At 37.1% G+C, this 21,343-nt stretch overlaps 1 protein-coding gene across 1 annotated transcript in view; it reads right to left on the bottom strand.

Moving 5' to 3' along the window:
* Positions 1-21,343, bottom strand: part of COL28A1 (collagen type XXVIII alpha 1 chain) — a gene marked incomplete at both ends in the record, with an annotated part of 147,014 nt that overhangs the window by 70,097 nt on the left and 55,574 nt on the right. Inside the window, 10 exons of the mRNA XM_084230583.1 lie at positions 165-233; positions 386-454; positions 4,171-4,239; positions 4,856-4,924; positions 7,176-7,247; positions 9,315-9,383; positions 10,305-10,376; positions 12,484-12,552; positions 14,806-14,874; positions 18,795-18,863. Of these exons, the coding sequence (XP_084086709.1) occupies positions 165-233; positions 386-454; positions 4,171-4,239; positions 4,856-4,924; positions 7,176-7,247; positions 9,315-9,383; positions 10,305-10,376; positions 12,484-12,552; positions 14,806-14,874; positions 18,795-18,863 (696 nt within the window). The remainder of the gene's footprint in view (positions 1-164; positions 234-385; positions 455-4,170; positions 4,240-4,855; positions 4,925-7,175; positions 7,248-9,314; positions 9,384-10,304; positions 10,377-12,483; positions 12,553-14,805; positions 14,875-18,794; positions 18,864-21,343) is intronic.

Below are 21,343 nucleotides of genomic sequence, written 5' to 3' on the forward strand. Positions count from 1 at the left end.
AGGATAAATCAATAGGATAAATAAAATCATAGGATAAATAATTATCAATTCTCTTCACTTCTATTCTTGTGTCATGTCTGATAAAAAAAATTCACCTTTTCTAAAGTTACTTATCTAAAGGTGCCTTTTAGAAGCTACCATGTTACCTAACTTTAAAAGCTTACCTTTGCTCCAGTGTCCCCAACTCCACGTAAACCCATTGGCCCAGGGGGTCCTGGTAAGCCTCGAAGTCCCTGAGATGATAGAACAAGGAGAGTGAGTGTTCTTGTGTGTCCTTGTTGTGTGCAGGGGAAAGAAAGGGAGGGAGAGAGAGTAGGAACGAGAGAGGGAGGGAAGGAAAGAAGGAGGGAAGAAGGAATTAAATAAAAGTCATGTCCATACTTACAGCCACACCAGGATAACCATCACCTTTGAGTCCTGGCGGACCCACTGGTCCCTGTGGACCTTGGGCACCCTGGGTAAATTCCAACAGCAAGTGATATCATAAGACAAAATTGTGAAACATCTGGTAATACTTAAGCACAATACCAACTCAGTATGCCAAAGGCAGATTTGACAAATCTAAAGGAATTATTTGAAAGTTTTAGCAGGAAATCCTAGCATATGTGGCAACTTGTTAACTCTTTGTAGTTCTTACCTATTTGCATTCATTGGGAAGCATGGAATGAATGGAGGGAATAAAACATGGCATTAAGTTTCTATAGGAAACATGCTTAGTAAGGAATAGAAAATGTCTGATTGCTAATATTTTTATTTTAAAAATTACAAGTTTTTAGTGTATCAGAAATCACAGAGAAATGTAAAATGAGAAAACTTTATAAACATAATATGAGAAGAGTAGAAAAGAATATGTAGAAAATTTTCCAGTAAAATTTTGAGTGTAAAATAAGACAACTTTATGCTACCCATGTTATGTTACCTTACTGCCTTCCTCAGTGAGCTGAATCACATGAGGAATAATTAAACCAGATGAAAATTAAAATCAGGTTTTTTTTTTAAAGCTAAGCTTTAAAGGGATAGGACACAAAGTTTGTGATTCTTATCTTGAGACCTAAAAAAAAGTTATGTATACTGCCTTACAGTAATAACTTTAAGCATCAAAAACTTTGAGTGGTAACCACTGGCCTCCTGTATAGTTTTCTGAGATATGTTGATGCTTCTACAAACAGTAATCAAAGAAATTGCTAAGAAAAATGGACAGTGGAAAAATGAAGATGACTTTCTTAGAAGTTTAAATATAAGTGCACTATACTTATATTTAAAACTTGTAATTTTTTTAAAATTTATTTATTTATTTATACAAGCACTGGGTACAGTTAGAAGTGCGGGAGGGTGAGAGAATTCACCAGAGCCAGAGCGGGGAGCAGAGCAGGCAGAAGGACCGAAGTACACTGCTGAGGGGAGCAGCGGGCGGCAGGAGAGGTCTGCGCGCCATGTGGGACCCTCCTCCGGTGGCTGGGGAGCAGCCGGGGATCGAACCGGCACTGCAGAGGCTTCAGGCAGCTTCGCAACCCAACGCTCAACCCAACGCTCAACCGCTGCGCCACCGGGGAGGCCCCTGCAATGTTTCTTTTTATGCCACATTCTATTCAGCTCCCATGATGGAACTCTTACCATGGACATATATTGATAATGTGATAACGAGCTGTTCATGTTTTTAAATATGTATGATTTTATATTAGAAGGTAATTCTAATAATAGGCAGACCTTTGTTTTCTAAGACTGGAAAAAATAGCAGAACTCTCAATATTAGCAAACACTAGGTCAGACTGTTATTATTCCATACCAAAGTATTGCCCAAAATCCAACTCCCTAAAACTGTTTCTAATTCTAGTCCTATTGACGAGTGATTGATTGGGAAACAAGCAAACAAACAAAAAAAGCCCTTCACTTTAAGCAATAAAAACATTACATTTAATTTGAAATGCATGAATGCAATAGCTGTTTAGTCCTATTAAAGCTAAGACACTGGTTTTATGTTGTTAACCTTCTTTAGAATGAGCATCTTCAGAAACTGTGGCCACTTAATGTTAATAAATATTATTAATGTTAATGAAAAGTTAATGTATTATTTATTAGCAACCAAAACCCAAGATCATTTCTTACAGTTGTATGAAAAGAGAGCAAAAAAGTTCTGATGTGGGGAATTTTGGTTTATCACAAGCAGCTGGTCACTTCTGAGAAGCAATTGCTCATATTATTCCAACTATGGGACATTGGACACAGGACATGATCCAAAATAAGGTGAACCTTTCTCTCCATGGCTATACCAGGAGAGGACGAGCTACAAAATAAAGTAGTAACTACTCCCTGGAAAATTGAAAGGGAATGAAAACTGAAATCAAGATTCATTTTCAGTTTTTATCTTTAATTTTCAAACATGACAAATTATTAACAGCTGTTATTGCTTAACCTCTGGCACTCACACGGAAGTAGGGGAAATGAAGGGCATTAAAATATTCATGGTTTACAGACATTTTTCCCCTCAAAATCTTTGTCCTATTTCCTGCAAAAATTTCAGTATTTGTTGTTGTTGTTGTTGTTGTTGTTATTCATATGTTAATGGGAAATATTGGGGGGGCTTTAGGGATCAGAGTAGTGTTCATGCTTAGATTTTTATTTTGGACTCTTCATGATATTTTTATCGTTGGAGTTGTGCCACTTGATCTTTCTGCACTAGATTCAACAAAATATCCTGCAGAGTGATTCACTCTGACTTGTCTTTCTTTCAATAAAAACTAAGGCAGATATTTTAATCTAGTATTTTAAAATAGGCTTTAAGGGGTAACCTGGTAGCTCCCTGATATAATATACAGGATTTAATTAATGTACCAAAAATTTCATCACTCACTTAACACTCCTAAAGATTAAAACCTGAGACTTTAGAGAAGAAAGGCAGAAACAGTATCATTAGAGGCCAAAGGGCAGACAACTTTAAATCCCACATCACCCACAGCGCCCAGTAACAAACAGTTATGGCTTCCAAACTCTGGCTTCACTTTTTTTTTTTAAAGATTTGTTTATTTATTTATGCAAGCACTGGGTACAGTCAGAAGCGTGGGAGGGTGAGAGAATTTACCAGAGCGGGGAGCAGAGCAGGCAGAAGGACCGAAGTACACTGCTGAGGGGAGCGGCGGGTGGCAGGAGAGGTCTGCGCGCCATGTGGGACGGGCAGCTTCACAGCCCAGCGCTCAACCGCTGCGCCACCGGGGAGGCCTGACATTCTTAGTTTTAACTTGAGAGTCCCACATCCAGGGAACCTCCTTTGCCCCCAGCAGAGGGCACCTGTTAAAGTGATAAAGGGCAGTGGAGGATTGGGATCCCTCTTAACCTTCAAGGAGATCCACTCCAACTTAAATCAGTTTTATTTTATTTTTTTTTATTTTTTTATTATTTTTTTAAATCAGTTTTATACAGTAGGTTTTATATTATATTTGCAAGGTGGCTCTAAGTTTTCTGTGTGTATGTGTGAAAATCACAGATGTTACTACTTGAATGACTTTATATAGAAAAGATGTTTTTTATGGGAGAAGTAAAGCCAGTAAGGGCTACATAACAACATGCTACTAATTTAACATGCTGTTGACGGAGCCCGGAAGCCTGTTCTCATAAACAGGGTGGACCTGTTGACAAAGCAAAAGTTGAATATTGCTGTGCTGCTCAGTGTTTTGTATGAGGAAGATAATGGGGCTTTGACACTAAGGAAAAATAGATGCGATTACTTAAAATCCTCTCCTCTCCTATTTGCATTTTCATTTAAAATAATCCTGAAAAATGAACAGCAAAGCAGGAAAAATATTATTCAATAAAGCTTCCCCACATGAAGTTGTTGGACAGTATTTTCCAGAAGAGATACAACAGTCATTAATATGTAAATGAAAGAGACTAGAGGCCATATAATGTCTTTTATCAGAGATATTACAAAAGAGCATTTCCAAACAACTGTTTAGTCAGCAAATATTTGACCATAGGAACTATCACCTCCCACATTTATGAAAAATAAATGATCTGATGGATTGAATGTTTAAAAGGAGAATTGTGGAAGCTTACATTTGAGTTTATCAATGTAGAAACTGAGAATAGGCCACTCTCAATCACTAACTTAGTATGCTTTAAACCAACTTACAGTTCTCTCACAATTAGTAGAAAAAAAAAATGAATGAAGCATACCTTTGGTCCTCGAATAGAAAGTCCAGGTTCTCCCTTAAATCCAGGCATCCCGAGTCCTCCTCTCTCTCCCTATGCATTTCAAATAACGTTCATAGTTTCAGACTTTAGCTTGTGTGAGGAACCACAAAGGCATGGGCCAAAAGATTGGCCAGTTGTAAAAAGGCTTAAGCTAATGTCTCAGACTTTGAGACAGTACATTTCCCCATATATTTGAATTCATATCCTAAGAAAATAAAACCTGCCAGTTAGGGCTACTACAGCTGTTTAGAGACAGTATCCTGAAATAATAGGGGGCTAGCTAAACTCACATATTTCAACTTTAAGAACGTCTGGCATGCTCTTAATTCTGAGTGGATTGCTTTTTCAGTTTGATTTTGAGATTATAAATCCTAGCAGATTCTTCTGAATAAATGCAACAAATTCTTACCTGCTTTAGGGTCTAGGAATTGGGAGGCAGTGAAAGATGAGGTGACAAACTCAATACCAAGAACAAGAAATCTGGTTTCTATTCTTAAATTTGCTGCTGGCCTTTGGTATGCTTATTTGTGAAACATTAGGGTTGAACGAGATCATTTTTTGGGATTATTTTAAAACTAAAATTCTAGTTCATGAGTAATATGAATCTCCCCTCCCAACTGCCAAATATCCAAGTAAAGGAAGAAAAGATTCACAAGAATATTCCCACCTTTGGCCCAGGTGGTCCAGGAATTGATGCTCCAGGCAATCCAAAAGGGCCCATAATCCCTGGCTCACCCTATTAAAAAAGAACACAAAATATTTATTACATTTCAAGCAAAGAAACCACATCTTGGAATGATATTGGATAACACAAAGAATTGTATTTCCAGTAGCTTAAAAATTAAGATGTTTCATAGACCAATGTGTAAATACTTGAATATATTGGCTAAACTACCTCTGAGGTTGATGATTAAGATTTCAGTGCTTTCAATGAATGCATTCAATTAGTTCCTGAGTAATAGAGCATTTTTATTTCTTGTGCATTCCCTTATTAGTTAATAAAAATTATGTAACTCAGGTGTTTCTCTTTTGTGTTGTATTCCTGGAAGCTCAGAGGGAAATTATTGTTCTATTATTACAATTTATCATCAGCTTAACTTTTTTGGTACACTTTGTAGATAAATTACGTACCTCTATTTATAACCTTTTCCTTTGTTATTTTATCCTATGGTCCATATCATATCAGTCTTCCATTGTAGATTGTCTCCCTTCTTTTATAGAAGTAGAGAGTTTATGATAAAAAAAATTGCCAAAATTTCAAGCAGAAAAATTAAACATTTATTAATTTTTTCTCAATATTGAGTCTCAGTAAAGCTCAATATGGAACAATAAGCAATATTTCTGTCCTGGCTGGCTCTAGAACAGTGATTCACAAATTTTAGGAAGTGGAAGGGATTATGCAGAGTAAAGTAAGTCAAAAGGCAAAAGAAAAATATCATATGATTTCACTCAAATGGAATATAGGGAAAAACTAAACAAAACTAAACCAAACAAATGCTAGAAATATATGATGATGGAATTCAGACTAACAGAGGGGGAGATAGGAGCGAGGGGTGGGGGGGAAGGGAGTCCAATGGTCTATGGTGGAGGATTATGTGTACCTTGGTGGTGGGTGTGGTGACATATATCTGAAGAGGGGAACATTTTGAATCATATGTAGTATTGTAAACTGTTACTTCAATAAAAAACCTACAATTTAAAAAAATTTTAGGGAGAAGGGAAATTGTCAGAGGAATTTGATAAAATGGAGTCCAGAGTTTCAGCCCCTGAGATTTTGATCCAGGGTGGGGGATTATATGTATATAAATTATAGACATAGAGACTATACAATTCTTTTATAGATCTCATATTAAGGTGTGATTGTGCTTTGAAATACATCATTCTTCACCTCAAACAAAGCTTTATTTCAAAATGAGAAAAATAGTCACTTTGAGTAAGAGTAATTATGACATAGAGAGTAACCATTATTATGTACAACACATTTTGTTTATTTCTCATCATGTGCTCCTGAACTATCTGCAGTAGAGGGTGATTATATAAGAAATGCAGATTCCTGAGGCTCACCTACCTACTAAGTCCAGATCTTTGGCATGACTCCAAGAAATGGATTTGAAACAAGTTCCCCAAGTGATACTGATGGGCACTGAAGTTCAAGAATCACTGGTTTGCAGGGGATTCTTTGTTTTCTACCTACTCTTGTTTCATGGGTCCCCTTCTCAGTTGTTCCTAAATAGTCTTGTGCTTGACTATCCCCCTTGTCTCTTTTTAATAATAAGGTCTGAATTCTTTCAGGTCTGCAGTGTCTGTTTCCTGATACATCCAAATGGCTGCTCAGTCAGGGCACACACCAAATCTTATGCCTCAAAATTTTCTTTACTTCCTAAGCACCCTGATCCCATCTTGGTGGGTTTTGCAGGGTGTATATACACCACTTTCATTCCACAATATTAATTTTTGTTCTTTCTGAATAACTCCAGGTGTTGAATGCTTACTATGGGCCAGGGACTATGCTAAGTGCTTTATTGACGTTTAGTCTTGCCTCCTTTCTGTGATTGCAGGTACTGGCCCTGAAAGTTCAGGGTGGAATAGGATAAGATCTCACTCTCCTGCCCTCGGAAGCATCATACTGTGCTGCCTCTGAGTCTGGCACTTTTGTGGTTTCTCAGCAAAACATAATAGAAAATTGGTATCTCGCATAGTCTTGGCTTTATCCCAACTTCTGAATATTTGATTGTTACTAGAAAAGATTGACAGATTCCCTCCTAGAAGCGTATCTACTCCAAAGAAGATTACAAGTTGTAATCTATTCCATTCTATCATGGTCTAGAACAGTATGTTTTCCAAAGGCGCCTTCATTTGGGGGCTTTGTTTTGTATTTATTGAAAAGGAAATAGGGAATCTAATTTTCAGAGGAAATCTAACATTCTATTGAAACCAGGCACAATCACAATCTCCCCAAAACATAAGTAAGAATATAAGAAACATACCTTTGGCCCTTCAGGCCCTGGAAATCCTGTCTGTCCTTGATTTCCTTTGCTCCCTTTTTTTCCTTCATCACCCTGACAAAATAATTATAAAAATACATTTGCATTAACAAACCCTCCTCAATATTACAACCACCATTATTGAGGCCATATTCTCAACTATCATCAACTTTAAGTGATATGCCCCTATGCCAGCTCAGCTTATAGGATTTGTCAAATTTTTTTTTTTTTTAGAGAAAGAAAAAGTTTATTGAGGAGAAAAGGAACAGAAATAAAGTAGGACTCACAGGCCAGTGGAACCAGGCCAGGGAGGGTTAAGGAAGCCCTGGGTTTGTTAATGTTCCTGAGCAGGTTGAATGACATTGGAATTGTTTACTCTTCACCACTTAATCAAGGTGATTTATTTATTTTTTTTAAAATATGAGTTGGGCTTCCCCGGTGGCGCAGCGGTTGAGCGCGGGGTTGCGAAGCTGCCCGCAGCCTCTGCAGTGCTGGTTCGATCCCCGGCTGCTCCCCGGCCACCAGAGGAGGGTCCCACATGGCGCGCAGACCTCTCCTGCCGCCCGCTGCTCCCCTCAGCAGTGTACTTCGGTCCTTCTGCCTGTTCTGCATCCTGCTCTGACTCTGGTGAATTCTCTCACCCTCCTGCGCTTCTGACTGTACCCAGTGCTTGTATGAATAAATAAACAAATAAATAAATAAATAAATAAATAAATAAATCTTAAAAAATAAATAAATAAAATATGAGTTCATTATCTTTCTTTGGAGACTTTTATTTGAGTAACAGTTTTGGTTTTTTTTTTTTTTTTCTTTTCACTGTTGGGCTATTAACAGATGGTTTTGAGACATTCACAATTCTCTTCCTCAGAAAGACATCCTTTTTTCTCACAACTTAGTTACTAACTCCAAGGGTCTGTTTTCCAAAAGTATATTCTAGAAATCATTATTCCTCCTAATGATATTAGGCAAGTATTTCCAAAAATTTTTTTGGTATGATGTTAAATAAGTATTCTCTGTCAACATTTCTCTCCTACTTTCCTCACCCCCCAAAACAAGGATCTCATAATCTGTTAAGTAAAAAAATTACAGTTTTTGAAATTCCAAAAGTATATTTAAATTTCAAATCCTCACATTTAAGGTAATGATTTAATTTTAGCCAGTATTTTCATAACACATAGACTTTTTAAGTTATTGATCACTATTTTAATAGAATTATAAATAGAACATTAAGAAGTATACAGATTTTATGTCTACTTTACTCAGGTAAGTCTTCAAGTTCTTTATACAGGCATTGATTACTATGTAAAAGCTGCAGAAACAACTGTACATTTGCGCCTATAAGACTTATCCTAATGGTCTTATTGATGAATTTGGATATTCTTATCTTGACATATAAAGATGCCATCCTACTAGCATTTTGACAATGTGTAAAATAAATTTAATCCAAGTTGTGAAAGTGAAACTCCATTTAATAAAGTGGTATTTCTTATTACTGTGTGAGAGTCTATAAATATTTGAAGAAAATGTGTGAACTTTAAGTCTCAAGGATGTATCTCATTGCTGCTTTTCTCTTCTAATGTGTTTAAATGTCAGTCAGGATATATATGGAGAAAACATGTGTCGAGCTATTAAGCTGGGCCTTATGACAGATGTTAAGAATATAAAAATGAGTAATATGTACTTGCTCACAAGGTAGTAGTCATAATTTTAAGAAAAAAGTAAACATTTGGCATAACAAGAACAATTAATTTTCTCTTAGATTGATATTTTTAAAGAATTATTTCTTTATTGTAAGGGTTTTTTTTTTTTTTTTTTTTTTTGCAAAGAAGTATAGGGGTGTGGGCCCAGAGGAGTGTGTGTGTATGTGTGTGTGTGTATTCACCAGAGACAGAATGGGTACCAGAACAGGCAGATCTACTGAAATACACTGCTGAGGGGAGCAGCAGGTGAGACAGGAGATGTCTACTCTGCCATGTGGGTTAGCTCCCTGGCTGGGGATCGAACTCAGTCTTTGCCAGGGAGGGCCCCCATGGTGGTAGCCCTGAGACGTAACCCCTAGGCCAGCAGGGAGGCCCTAGATTGGCTTCTTAATATCAGGAACTGAAACAGGCCACGCACTTCCCTCCGGGGTCAGTTCCTTACCTTGGAGCCTGGGTTTCCCTTCCCAGGTGGTCCTTCTGGGCCTCTTGGTCCCGGAAGCCCTGCTTCTCCCTAGAGGAAAGGACAGTGAGGTCAGAGCTGACCTCCCCAGGCAGAATGTGTCAGTCCACCTCATCTTCTCCTGAGCCTGGTGATTCTTTGTTGAGACCCTCCAAACAGACCAGACCTTAGCTCAGTCTCAAAATTAATTTGGAAGTTTACCAACCTGAATAAATTCACATCAAACTCCAGTTTAGCTCAGAGCAGCTGAAATAGCATGAAAAGGTCTAATTTCTCAGCCAATTTCTAGACCTGTCAGCGTGCTTTTCTTTGGCTCTTCATTCATTTGGTGGTTTGTGGTTTAAAAAAAGAAAAATAAGAAAGACCTTCAGCCTTTCCATCTGCTGTTTTTCACTACCTAGATAAAAAAGTGAATATTTCAAATGTCAATTAAAAATACTTCCGGAAGTCTTTATAATGGTCTTACTTCCTGAATGCATTTACAGATTCTCCTTTTGGAGGAGAATTTTCTCTAATTTTTTAAAATTTATATATATTTTATATCATTGTTCATTTTTCATCATTTTTTTTTTTTTTTACAGTGTTTGCTTTCTTTTCTCAGGTGTAGTCCCCGTAGAATTCCCACCACCAATTCACCGGTGCGCCATCACCATAGTCCCTTGTGCTCCTCCCGCCCGGTCTCAATCCCTCTGCCTCGTCCTCCCCTGCAGAATGTCAGTGCTTTCTAGGATTCCCAAAGAGATTAGGTTGCTGAAGGATACAAGGGTCAAAATACCAGAGAGAAAGCAGAAGGCAAGAGTCACTACTCAGCTTTTCTATCTGAACTTGAGAAAGGAAAATTTAGAGTTGTGAGACTTCTTTTTCTTATGAAAACTAAATTTATCCAGGACAGCTTACACTAGGCTCCCCTAAGATCAAGATATCAGTGTGGTGCAATAATTTTTACTACAATCATAAGAAAACCCTTATTACCTTCTTTCCTGGGGCTCCATCTTCCCCTGGTACTCCTGGCTGTCCTGGAAACCCCGTTGAGCCTGGCGCCCCCTAGTGGATGAGCAAAGCTTTATTTCTCAGAAGTTCGCGTGTCACTCACCACAAAGGGGCTGCCTTTGTGGTCCTTGTTATTGGATATACATTATTGTCTGAGAAAAGTCTTTGAGGTGAGAAGTCTAAATATGAATTAATAGCCATTAAATTATTTGACCTTGGCAGGTTATTGTGATCTTCCAATTCTAATTGTAGATACAAGTTGGAGAAACTTGTATTGCGGCTTACATAAAAGGAAACAAGAAGAATGTTTATGGCAATATTGTTGGCAAAAGCAAAAAAAAAAAAAATGACAAGCAATTTAAGTGCCCATCCACAGGAAAATGGATAGATATAAAATGATATATTTTCATACAATAACGTACCCAGGGCAATTAAAATGACTGAATTAGAGGCATCTAAAATTACAAATCAAACAAATTTGGGTATAAATGTGTTGCAGAATGATACATTATTATGTATCATTTACATAACTTTATTATGCAAAGTTCAGAACACAAAAAGAATACATGGTTTATAGATAAAGTATGGGGGAAAGTATAAAACTTTGAAGTAATGATGAACACCAAATGCATGAGAATGATGTCATCTGAAGGTGGTGAGGAAGGTGGGGGCTGCAACAGCAGGCAGGTGCCTCCAGCTATCTCTGTAATGCTACTTTTTAAAAAAAATGTCTAGAATAAATATGCCAAATGTTCATTTTTATAAAGTTGTGTTATGGAACATATGGGTATTCTTTGTGTTATGCTCTGTTCTAGTATTTTTGAAATATATAATTTTTTAAGTGAGAGCTTGAAACTACACATATGATGAAATTAGAACTTGAACAGAGGTAGTCTTATGAGTGAGCCTTAATGCTCTATATTTCCTCTCTGAAATTAACATATGCATGACAAATGTGTAGACATGTAGATATATATACTACATACATGTATAGACATATGTCATACTTAGCACATTTTATGGCACGTCAAACCCATTCAACAAGTGGCAGCAATTATTACTATATTACTACATTTTTATTCCTTGTAATTATATGTTTTTAAATACGTAACAGGCATAACCTTCTCAGATCCCAATCTTACAATTTCTTTTAATACAAAATTATTTGTAAGTATGATGACAATGACAGCAGTGAAATTTAATTCTCAGCATGGTTCATCGGACCATAGACCTTCAAGATAGTATAGAAACTGAAGGGTTAAGTAAGGACTCATTCATTTATTCAGCAGTATTTATCAAAAACCTATTATGTCCCCAAACTGAGGATTCAATAATTAACAAGGAAGCAACATCCCTGCCCCAGGGGAGCAGCACTGTCCAATGGAAATACAAAATAAGTCACATGTATAATTCAAAATTTTCTGGTAGTCCCATTTACAAAGTTAAGAGAAACAGATGAAAATAATTCAAATAAAGTATTTTTTTACTTACTCTAAAGTATTAGAAATACATTATTTCAATATGCAAATAATATACAAATGTATTCATGATATAGTTTTTTATTTTTGGTAATAAACTTTGTAATGCAGTTTATATACCAGCACATTTCAGTTAATATCTGCCACATTTCAAGTATTTATTAACCACTTGTGGCTAGGGGCTGCAATTTTGGACAGTACATTTCTAGAGGTTATAGTAAGATGAAAAGTAGTTCAAAAACATGCTAGTTGAGATAAATGGGAAAAGTGAGAGAAACACACAGCATGCCAAGGTATAAACTAACTGGGTAACCAGAGTGAGGGGGACATACTTTAGATTTAGGGAATGAATTTCTGAGGATGACAAGGAGTCAGTCACAAAACAAAAGAAGGGAAGTAAACTTACTGAAACACTACTATGCTAGGTACTTATGTTTTATAATATGACAGCTAATAATGTACCTAAGGTATCCCTCTATGCCAAGAGATGCTAATAAATAAATGAATAAAAACAAATAGCAGTCATTAAAATAAGAACATTTTGGTTTTTCTAACTATGGAGTTATACTGAGCATAAATTCCTTTTCTGAATAATTTGATGAAATAATCTGGTGTATTGCATTTGGATAAATAAGACTTTACCTAAATTATCTAGAAGCTTCTTAACAGCACAGTTAACTCACCTTTGGACCTTGTACTCCAACTCCCACTGGTCCCCTCGGACCTGTAGGTCCTGTCTGGCCTACTTCTCCCTAGTGAGGAAAGAGTACTTGAAGAGTAATTGATTGTAGCTTTGAAATAAAAATAATATATTTTTGCCTTTGATCTTCTAAAGTGCTGTCTTATATCAACAAACTAAAGATAAAACTATTTCATCAATTTACTCACTTTACATATGTGTATATATGTATATTCAAGTATAAATATACACTTTTAAGGAAAAATATATTTGTCTCAAGCTCCTTCAGACATATAGGCTATAGGATAGGCTATAGGATAGGTATCATAAAATATAGGCTTAAAATATAGGCTCTAGAATAGGTAGCATACTCAAATTTGATTTTAAGGAGCTCCCATGTGGAGGACGGTTATATTCCAGAACAACTAAAATTGACATATGAGAAGCCAAAGTGACTGCTGTGCAGTATCACAATCAGAGAGAATAATTGAGCCTTCTGTGATGAACTTCAAATAAAAAATCTCAAGGAGTGTTAATGGCATTCTATTGAGCTAATTTTTACAGAGACGCTAAGGAATTTTCCAAGGGTGGGGACTATGAGAAAAGTATTATAGTTATCTAATAAAGATTAGTGAATCTTTGAAGCAACATTAAGGTCAACTAGTTAAATAAGTGTTGTACCTTTCTTCAAGGGATAAATAATACTTCTAATTTAAGTGATATTCAATTCCCATTTTAATAGAGAGTCTTTATTTGTTAGGTTACTTACAACTCCATGTCTTTAGTATTTGGACCTACTGTGAGAGTACTGGTGAGAATGAAGATTAGCCAATTCAAAGAGGCATGTAACCACTGGTAGTCTCTACTGATGTTGCTGCTTGAGTTGCAAGAATAGAATCTTGTAAGTAAAAGTAACCAAAATTTTTTTAATTGGGTAAATAAAAGCTCCTAAGAACACAAAGAGTACATATTACAGTAGCTAAACTATTGAGAATACCAGTAACAGCTATATTAAATAAATTTTTCTAATTTTTTTTTTTTTTTACTTTCCAACTATGATTTTATTTTTTATTGCGGTAACATTGGTGTACAGCACTATATATGACTTAGAGATACAGAATCACACCTTTTCAGATGTATGTTATCACACAACACCCACCACTGCAGCACCCATAGTCTTCCACCCTAGCCCACTGAGACTCTCCACATCCTACTGTTTACCCTTCTCTTCCGCTCCGGTAGCCTCAATTCTACAGTCAGAATTTGACTTTGTTTGACCCTTTGTTTTGTTTCTCTATATTCTACATGTAAGTGAAAGCAACTGGCATTTGTCTTTCTCCTTCTGACGTATCTTACTTAGCATTATTCACTCCAGTTCTGTCCATATTGTCACAAATGGCAAAAGTTATTTTTTTTTTTTTTGGAAGCTGAATATATCACATCTTTCTAATCCACTCATCTGTCATTGGACACTTAGGTTGTTTCCATACTTGGCTATTATAAATAATGCTGCAATGAACGTAGGCTGCATATATCCCTTCGTAATAGTGTTCTGTATTTTCTGGGTAGTTATTTGGGAGTGGAATTGCTGGATCATATGGTAGATGTATTTTTAATATTGTAAGTAACCACAAACTGTTGTCCATAAGGACTGGACTAATCTACATTCCCACCAACAACATACAAGGGTTCCCTTTTCTCTACATTCTCATTAACATTTGTTTCTAGTCTTTTTGACATGGGTCATTCTCACAGGCATGTGATGGCCTCTCATTGTGGTTTTGATTTGCATTTCCCCGAGGATAAGTGACGATGAGCATTTTTTTCATGTGCCTGGTGGCCATCTGTATGTCTTCTTTGGAGAAGTGTTTATTTAGCTTTTCTGCCCTTTTTTGAATGGGTTATTTGTTTCCTTTTTGTGATGTTGTATGAGATTTTTATAGATCCAGACATCAGATCCTTGTCAGATGTATCATAAGTAAACATTTTCTCCCATTCAGTAGTGTGTCTTTTTATTTTAATGATAGTTTCCTTCACTGTGAAAACTTATCAGTTTGATGGAGTCCTATTTGTTCATATTTGCTTTTTGTTTTTCTCCCGTTGGAGACAAATCCACAAAGACATCAGTGAAGCCAATATCATGGAGTGCTTTGCCTATGTTTTCTTCATATTCTGTGGTTTCAGGTCTTACTTTTAAGTGTTTGGTGTGGGATTTTTAAGTTTATTTCATCTGTTGCCTTCTAAACGCACTGACTACCATCCAAACCCCCCCTCCCCCAGCATTAGACTGTAATATGTTACATTCTGCTGTCATTTAAAAAGTTACCTTGGGACCAGGTGAGCCTTGTCCTGGGGGTCCTTGAGGACCAGGTGGACCAACAGGTCCTTGGATTCCCTTTAAAATAAGAATTTTTAAATAGTATTAATGAAATTAATAATGGGTAAGCATAGTTTCAAATCCTCTAGAGTGAAATTTAGTTCATATCCTATTATAGATTACACATAGTTGTTGAAATGGGGGTGACTAAAGCTGCTAGTTGAACCATAATAGGCATTCTCCCCTTTATCCATAGTAAGGGAAATTTAATCTGGCCCACATAGCTACCTAGACCAGATTTCTCAGTCCCTACTACAGCTAGGTATTGCCATGTGGAGTGGAATTTGGCCAGTGGAATATGAATGGAAATTATGTTTGCAATTTCCATCTCATGCTAAAGGAAGAGATCATCTTCCTCCTTCCCTACCCCCCTTCCTCAGGAACTGAAGTTCAGACATGGTGGCTATGATGGAGCATGTGGGCACACATCAGACTAACAGGAATGAAGAAAGAATAAAAAGTCCCTGGGGCCTCTCTGGTGGCGCGAGGGGTTAAGACACAGCACTATGAAGCTATCTGCAGCCACTGCAGCACCAGTTCGATCCCTGGCCAGGGAGGTGACCCACATGACACTGCAGACCTCCCCTGACTCGTCCGCTGCTCCCTTCAGCAGTGTGTTTTGGTCAATTTGCCTGTTCTGTTCCCCACTCTGTCTCTGGTGAATACTCTGATGAATGGAGCTACCACATCATCTTGGTGGTTTCAATAAGAAAAATAAAATTTTATCTTCTTAACCTATTTCACATCTCGGTCTCATGCAGGCAAGCCTATGCCTTCACTGTACAACACAATATAAATTAAGATGTCATAATGAAGATTGGATCTGTGCATAAGAAGTAATACCCAGCAGTCATCAAACTGACAAATGCTCAAAACACTGATCCTCACTCATATTGTGGATATAGTAAAAGAAACAACACAGGACTTTAGAAGTTCTTCTTTGAAGAAAGTAATCTTATAAATAGTTTTCTTTGGAAAAAATGGAGGGGGCTGAGTTGCTTTTTACCCCATTCTAGAAAGGGAACATCAATGAGACCATTGGCGACCTTGATCTTTGCCTTGGAGTCACCAGGGATTACTGGCTGACTAATGCCTGGAAAACAAAAAAGGACTCTGAGAGCTGAGACAGAAATGGGTGAGATCAGCCTGTACAACCAGGTCAGATAAGGTTTTTTCCTGTGAACCAGATATACGTGAGGTATGAAGCAGAGTAAACCTGGAACGGTCTTGAATCCTTTCCAAGAGGACCTGGAAGAGCAATGCCACTCCAACAGAGAGTCAGGATAGAGTAAATCCCCAGAAAAGCAGAGGGCGACAGGGAGAAACAACTACAGGACGAGAGTCCTTCATCATGTGCTAGGCTGGGCAGTCCCAGAGCCAGTGCAAGAGCCCTGGAGGAAGTGTCAGCATCAAACTTCTCCTAAGACCAGAGATCCCAAAGCCATTTGACAGTAGACCACCAAGAAAGAATCTCCTTCTCCTCTCTCTCCTCCCATACTGGATTCACCCTGGGAGGGATGAGAAATATATTCCTTCCCAAGGACCACACTTCTGCCTGCAGGGCCTTCTGCAGATAAGTAAAGATTAAAAGAAAGATTGAAATATTGACTATATCATTTTTATTACACAATTATGATATAATTTGCAACTTAGAAAAATTCTATAACCTGTTAATAACTTCTTTCTGTTGTAGGAAAAAGAAAAGCCTTCTCCCAATGGGAAAAAAAAAATTAAGGGATGATGAGAGCAAAAACTTAGATTTTCCGTTGCTTATATCCAAGTCATGACTGTACTAATAATGGCTACAGATGCATGATTATTTTACTATAAACGCCATGACCTTTCCCCTCGATAGGTGGTACAGCTGTTTGTTCATTTTTCAATTACAAATATTCCCATTTTCTCTGGTTGATGAAGATGAAGCAATCTAACCAATTAAGGAAGCTAATTTCAATATAATTATTGAACTGTTATAAGATGGAATCCTTCCTGATCTTCATTGTAGACCACAGTAGCATACAGAGGGACAGGAAACTCAAAGGGATATGTGTTTGTGTGTGTGTGTTTGTGTGTGTGTTTATACACTTGTGTGTGGTTATATATGTTGCACTTTAGTTCATTAAAAACTTAAAGTTGACAGGTCCCCAAATATTTAGTGGAAATCTGCAGGCCACTTGGGGGATATTATAAACATGTTGCTGGACACAGACGATCCCTCACAAACAAATGATAGGGAAATTAATTTCTGTAAGAAAAATAGGAAGATCTAACAATAACAGGATAATAAGGAATTCAGTTGATAAACATTAACTTAAGGATAAGAAGAAAGGTGAATACCGAATAAATGGAAGTTAGACTTCAGTAGAATTTAAATCATTTGTCTTAAAAGGGCAAACAAATTCTTTTCTAGGTCAAAGCAGCTTACAAACAGTACATTCCATTCACTCTCCCCAACAGGAGCCAGATCGATATGGATAAGTTCCCCTAAAAAGTTTTATTCTCTTGGGAAAGACAAGAAGGGGGTGAGAAAATGAAATGTCAGAAGTTTTTTGTTTTTTGGGTTTTTTTTTTGAAGCTGAAGAACAGCAACCTCCATGGAGAACCAGCATTAAAGGCAACAGGAAGCTGAAGGTGGGAGGTTGAGAATCACAGGCCATCTGGAAAGACTTGGCTTTCTTTGAACGTTGCATTCAGCCTCATAATGGTGACTCAGCGCCAGGACCACCACAAGGCCCAGGATGTGACAGCGCTGTCCAGTTGCTTCAGGGATCAGATCAGCAAATAAACCACAAAGCTTGAAAATGCTTGGTGGCACTGACAAAATGTAAGCTTGTAGAGTGGAAATATCCAGCACTTAATATTTACAGATTTATCTTGACTTCTGCACCTTAATCTTCCTAATGTATTACACTAGAACCTCTGCCAAGAGGAAGGAAATGGGAAAAGGAGAAATAATCATCTTCGCTGTTGCTTGGGTTAACAACAACAAAAATACTAATTAATTAGACAGAAAAAACTCAGAGTTAATGTCAACAGTGGGATTTGGAATTATCTTAATTTTTATCCTTCTCTTCTCCCACTATCCTAGATGAAGGAAGTAGTAGTCATTCTCTAGGCAACAGAATAATACATATATTATGAATTATTTTAATCATAAAATTTTAATCAAACTCATTTGCCACTTCCTATGAGAAGGATATTCAGCATATATTTGGATATGTTGGTCACATGATTAAGTGGGGTTATGTAGCTAAAAGCCTATGATCAACAATGAAGGTAAATAGCACTGTTAAATTTTTCTCACATTATTTAGATCTAACAAAATTACCCAGCTTTTCCAAAAGTTATGATCAAAAGATTCTTGGAAGTAACCTTAGCTATGAATGTAGAGACCTCCTCAAAGATCTCTCCTTTCTTCTCACCAAGAGGAGCCAAGTGTCATTTATAAATGCCAGGTATTTGTGGAGTGGTGCCCCATAAACTAAGTGGTTACCTCTGTTTTAAGTGTGATACATTTTAGATTGTTGCATGGCTAGCAAGTGGAAAATACCACTCAGCTGATATTGTGAGGCAGGGGAATTTAATCATTCACAAAGCTTCAAAGGGAAAAAAAAAAACATACAAGCCAACAGGTCAATAAACTATTAATCCCAAGAGAAACTAGAACTATTAACCCCAAACTCTTACTCTGTTAATTAAGCTTTACTGTTAAAAATTACATCAACAAGCATACAGTTTATTTTTTCATCTTTGAAAGTTCTAAAACATAAATTTTAATAAAACCATCTTATTCCTCCTTATATTCACTATATGATGTCATTTCTATTGTAATTTGACTATTAAATGTGTTCATAGGTGTGAGCAGGCCTGGCCTTCAGTGAGCACCAAGATTGGTCCAGAATGTTCTGTACTGAGGGGACGGGATAAGCATTGATTACCTGTTCCCCTTGACTCCCAATTCCAGGGGTTCCCATTGGTCCTTGAGGCCCCACAGGTCCCAAATCCCCCTGTATGGTAAATAAGACAGAAAAGTTAAAAATCTAGAAAACCAGAAAGTTAGAAAACCACATTCTTTTTTAAATATCGTTAACATTTGCTGGAATAGTGAATAATGTTTGTGATACTTAATCTAAATTGATGAGAATTTGCTTTTATTTATATTGATCAATCTTTTTTCTCAGAAGAGCAAAAATATTCCTAAGTGGTTCTTACAATGACAAAAATAATTCCTCTTTGGATGGCAACATAAATATTAAAAACTATAAATTTCAGAGGGTATGAGAAAAATAGAATTTGAGAATTGAATTAAAATGTTATAAAATTTTCTATCTACCTTTTTCACCTTCAAATCTTTTTTCAAAATATATTTTAAAAATTAAGAAATTTTCTCAGGTAAATGCAGTAAAATGAATGACTTCATAGAGCTAACATTTTACTAGGGAAACCAGAAGATAATAAACAAGATGAATAGATAAAGCCAATAGTATATTGAATAATGATTGGTGCTAAACAGAAAAATAAGACATGGAAGACAGCTGCAGTTTTGGATAAGGCTAACAGAGAGGATCTCACTGATGAGAGGGAATGAACCAGGTAAAAACATGGAGGGAATGCATTTCAGGCAGAGCAAATAGTGCAAGGACAGTGCCTAGCATGTTCCAGAAATAGCAAGGACACATTGTGGCTAGAGTTCATGAGCGGGAGGGAGTGTGTTAGAAGATGTAGTCAGAGTGGTATGGCAGTGGGGTCAGGCAGAAGGGTCAACAAGGCCTTTTAGACCATAGTAAGAATTTTGATTTTTCTTTTCATGAGCTAAGAAGCCGCTAGCAAGTTTTGAGCAAGGAGTGAAAGAGCTGACAGTTTTGAAAAGCTCAATCAGGAAGGTGTATTGAACAGTGACTGAAAGAGGGGTGATGAATGCATGGACCAGTATACTGGTGTGAAGATGGTGGGGAGTGCTCAAATTCTGGATATATTCTGAAAGGAACATCAACGGAATTTGCTAGTGACTGAAACAACCCTAAGATGTCTTAGAGATCTTTAGAAGAATAAACTTGTCATTTACTGAGGAGAAATCTGAGAGAAAAGTGAGGTGGGAAGGGGATGGTGTCTTGAAATCAGGAGCCCCATTTTGGACATGTTAAGTCTAAGATGCCCAGAGTAGACATCCAATGGAGATAATGGGAGAGGTCTGGACTGGAAACAATATGGGAGCCTCCAGCATATAGATGGTATTGAAAGCCATGACTGGGTGAGTTTACCAAGTAGAATGAGAAGAGAGAAGGGTCAAGGACTGAGCACTCTGGGCACTATAAGTATGAGAGATTAGAGAGATGAAGAACCAGCAGTGGGGATTGAGAAGGTGCAGTCAGAGAGAGCCAGTGAAGAGCTTGTTTCAAAAAGATGAGGACCAGAGGCTACCAATAAGTCAAGTAGTTAACCACTGAGAATTGTCCACTGGATTGAGCACCATAAGAAGTTCATTTTATTTGTTTCTTTAAATTTTCATTGTTCATTTTTGTACAGTGGTTTCTTCCCTCAGGTGTAGACCCCATAGTCCTCCCACCACCACATCACCCATGAACTGTCACCATATTTCCTTGTGCTATTCCCTCCCTGTTTTGAATCCTTTTCTCCCCCTCCCCAGCTATATGCCTCAGATATATGGTCAGCTTGCTAGTTTTGTCTTTCTTTTGACCTTTTGTTCAGTTTCTTTATATTCCACATATAAGTGAAACCTCCGATACTCATCTTTTTTCCTTATGACTTATTTCGGCTAGCATAATCCTTTCCAGTTCCATCCATGTTGCCATAAATGGCATGAGTTTGTCTTTTATTTAATGTCACTTGTATTTGGATTACTTTGGGGTCAGCAAACTTTTTCTAAAACAGCTGAATTTGCTTGAGGGTCGTTCATAACTAATGACTGCTGCTTTGGTCATGAAAAAAACAGCCATAGACAATATAAATGAACAGGTGTGCCTGTATTCTAGTAATATTTTATTTTCAAAAATAGGCAGCCAACCCTATAGTTTGTCAGTGCCTGGGCTAAATAAATATGTTTTTATGAACAAAAATATATGATTAGAACATACTTCATGGATTAAAATGTATGTTGAACATGTCCCTAACACATGCCCTGGAATGTGCTTCTTAGTGTTTCATTTTGTATCAATGCCCAGTCTAAATAATACCATGGAAGGAAATGTACTGGACTCTAGTTCTAATTCAGAGCTGAATTATTCTGAGTCAGAATGTGATTGCTTGTCATGTACTTGACACTGAGCTGAATGCATTTCATGCTTTGTGTCATTTAACTCTAACAAAAACCCTTTCATGGGCATCCCTAATTCTCCAAGTGAAGTTAAGCAACTTGCCCCACATCACACAATTGTTGGACGGCAGAGGCAAGATTCAAGTACTGTCTCTCACTCCAAAATCCAACTCATAACCGCTATTGTACAAATACACAGTAAACACTAAACAG

Source organism: Talpa europaea, assembly GCF_964194135.1.
Source record: "Talpa europaea genome assembly, chromosome: 3".
In the NCBI taxonomy this organism is placed as follows: domain Eukaryota; kingdom Metazoa; phylum Chordata; class Mammalia; order Eulipotyphla; family Talpidae; genus Talpa; species Talpa europaea.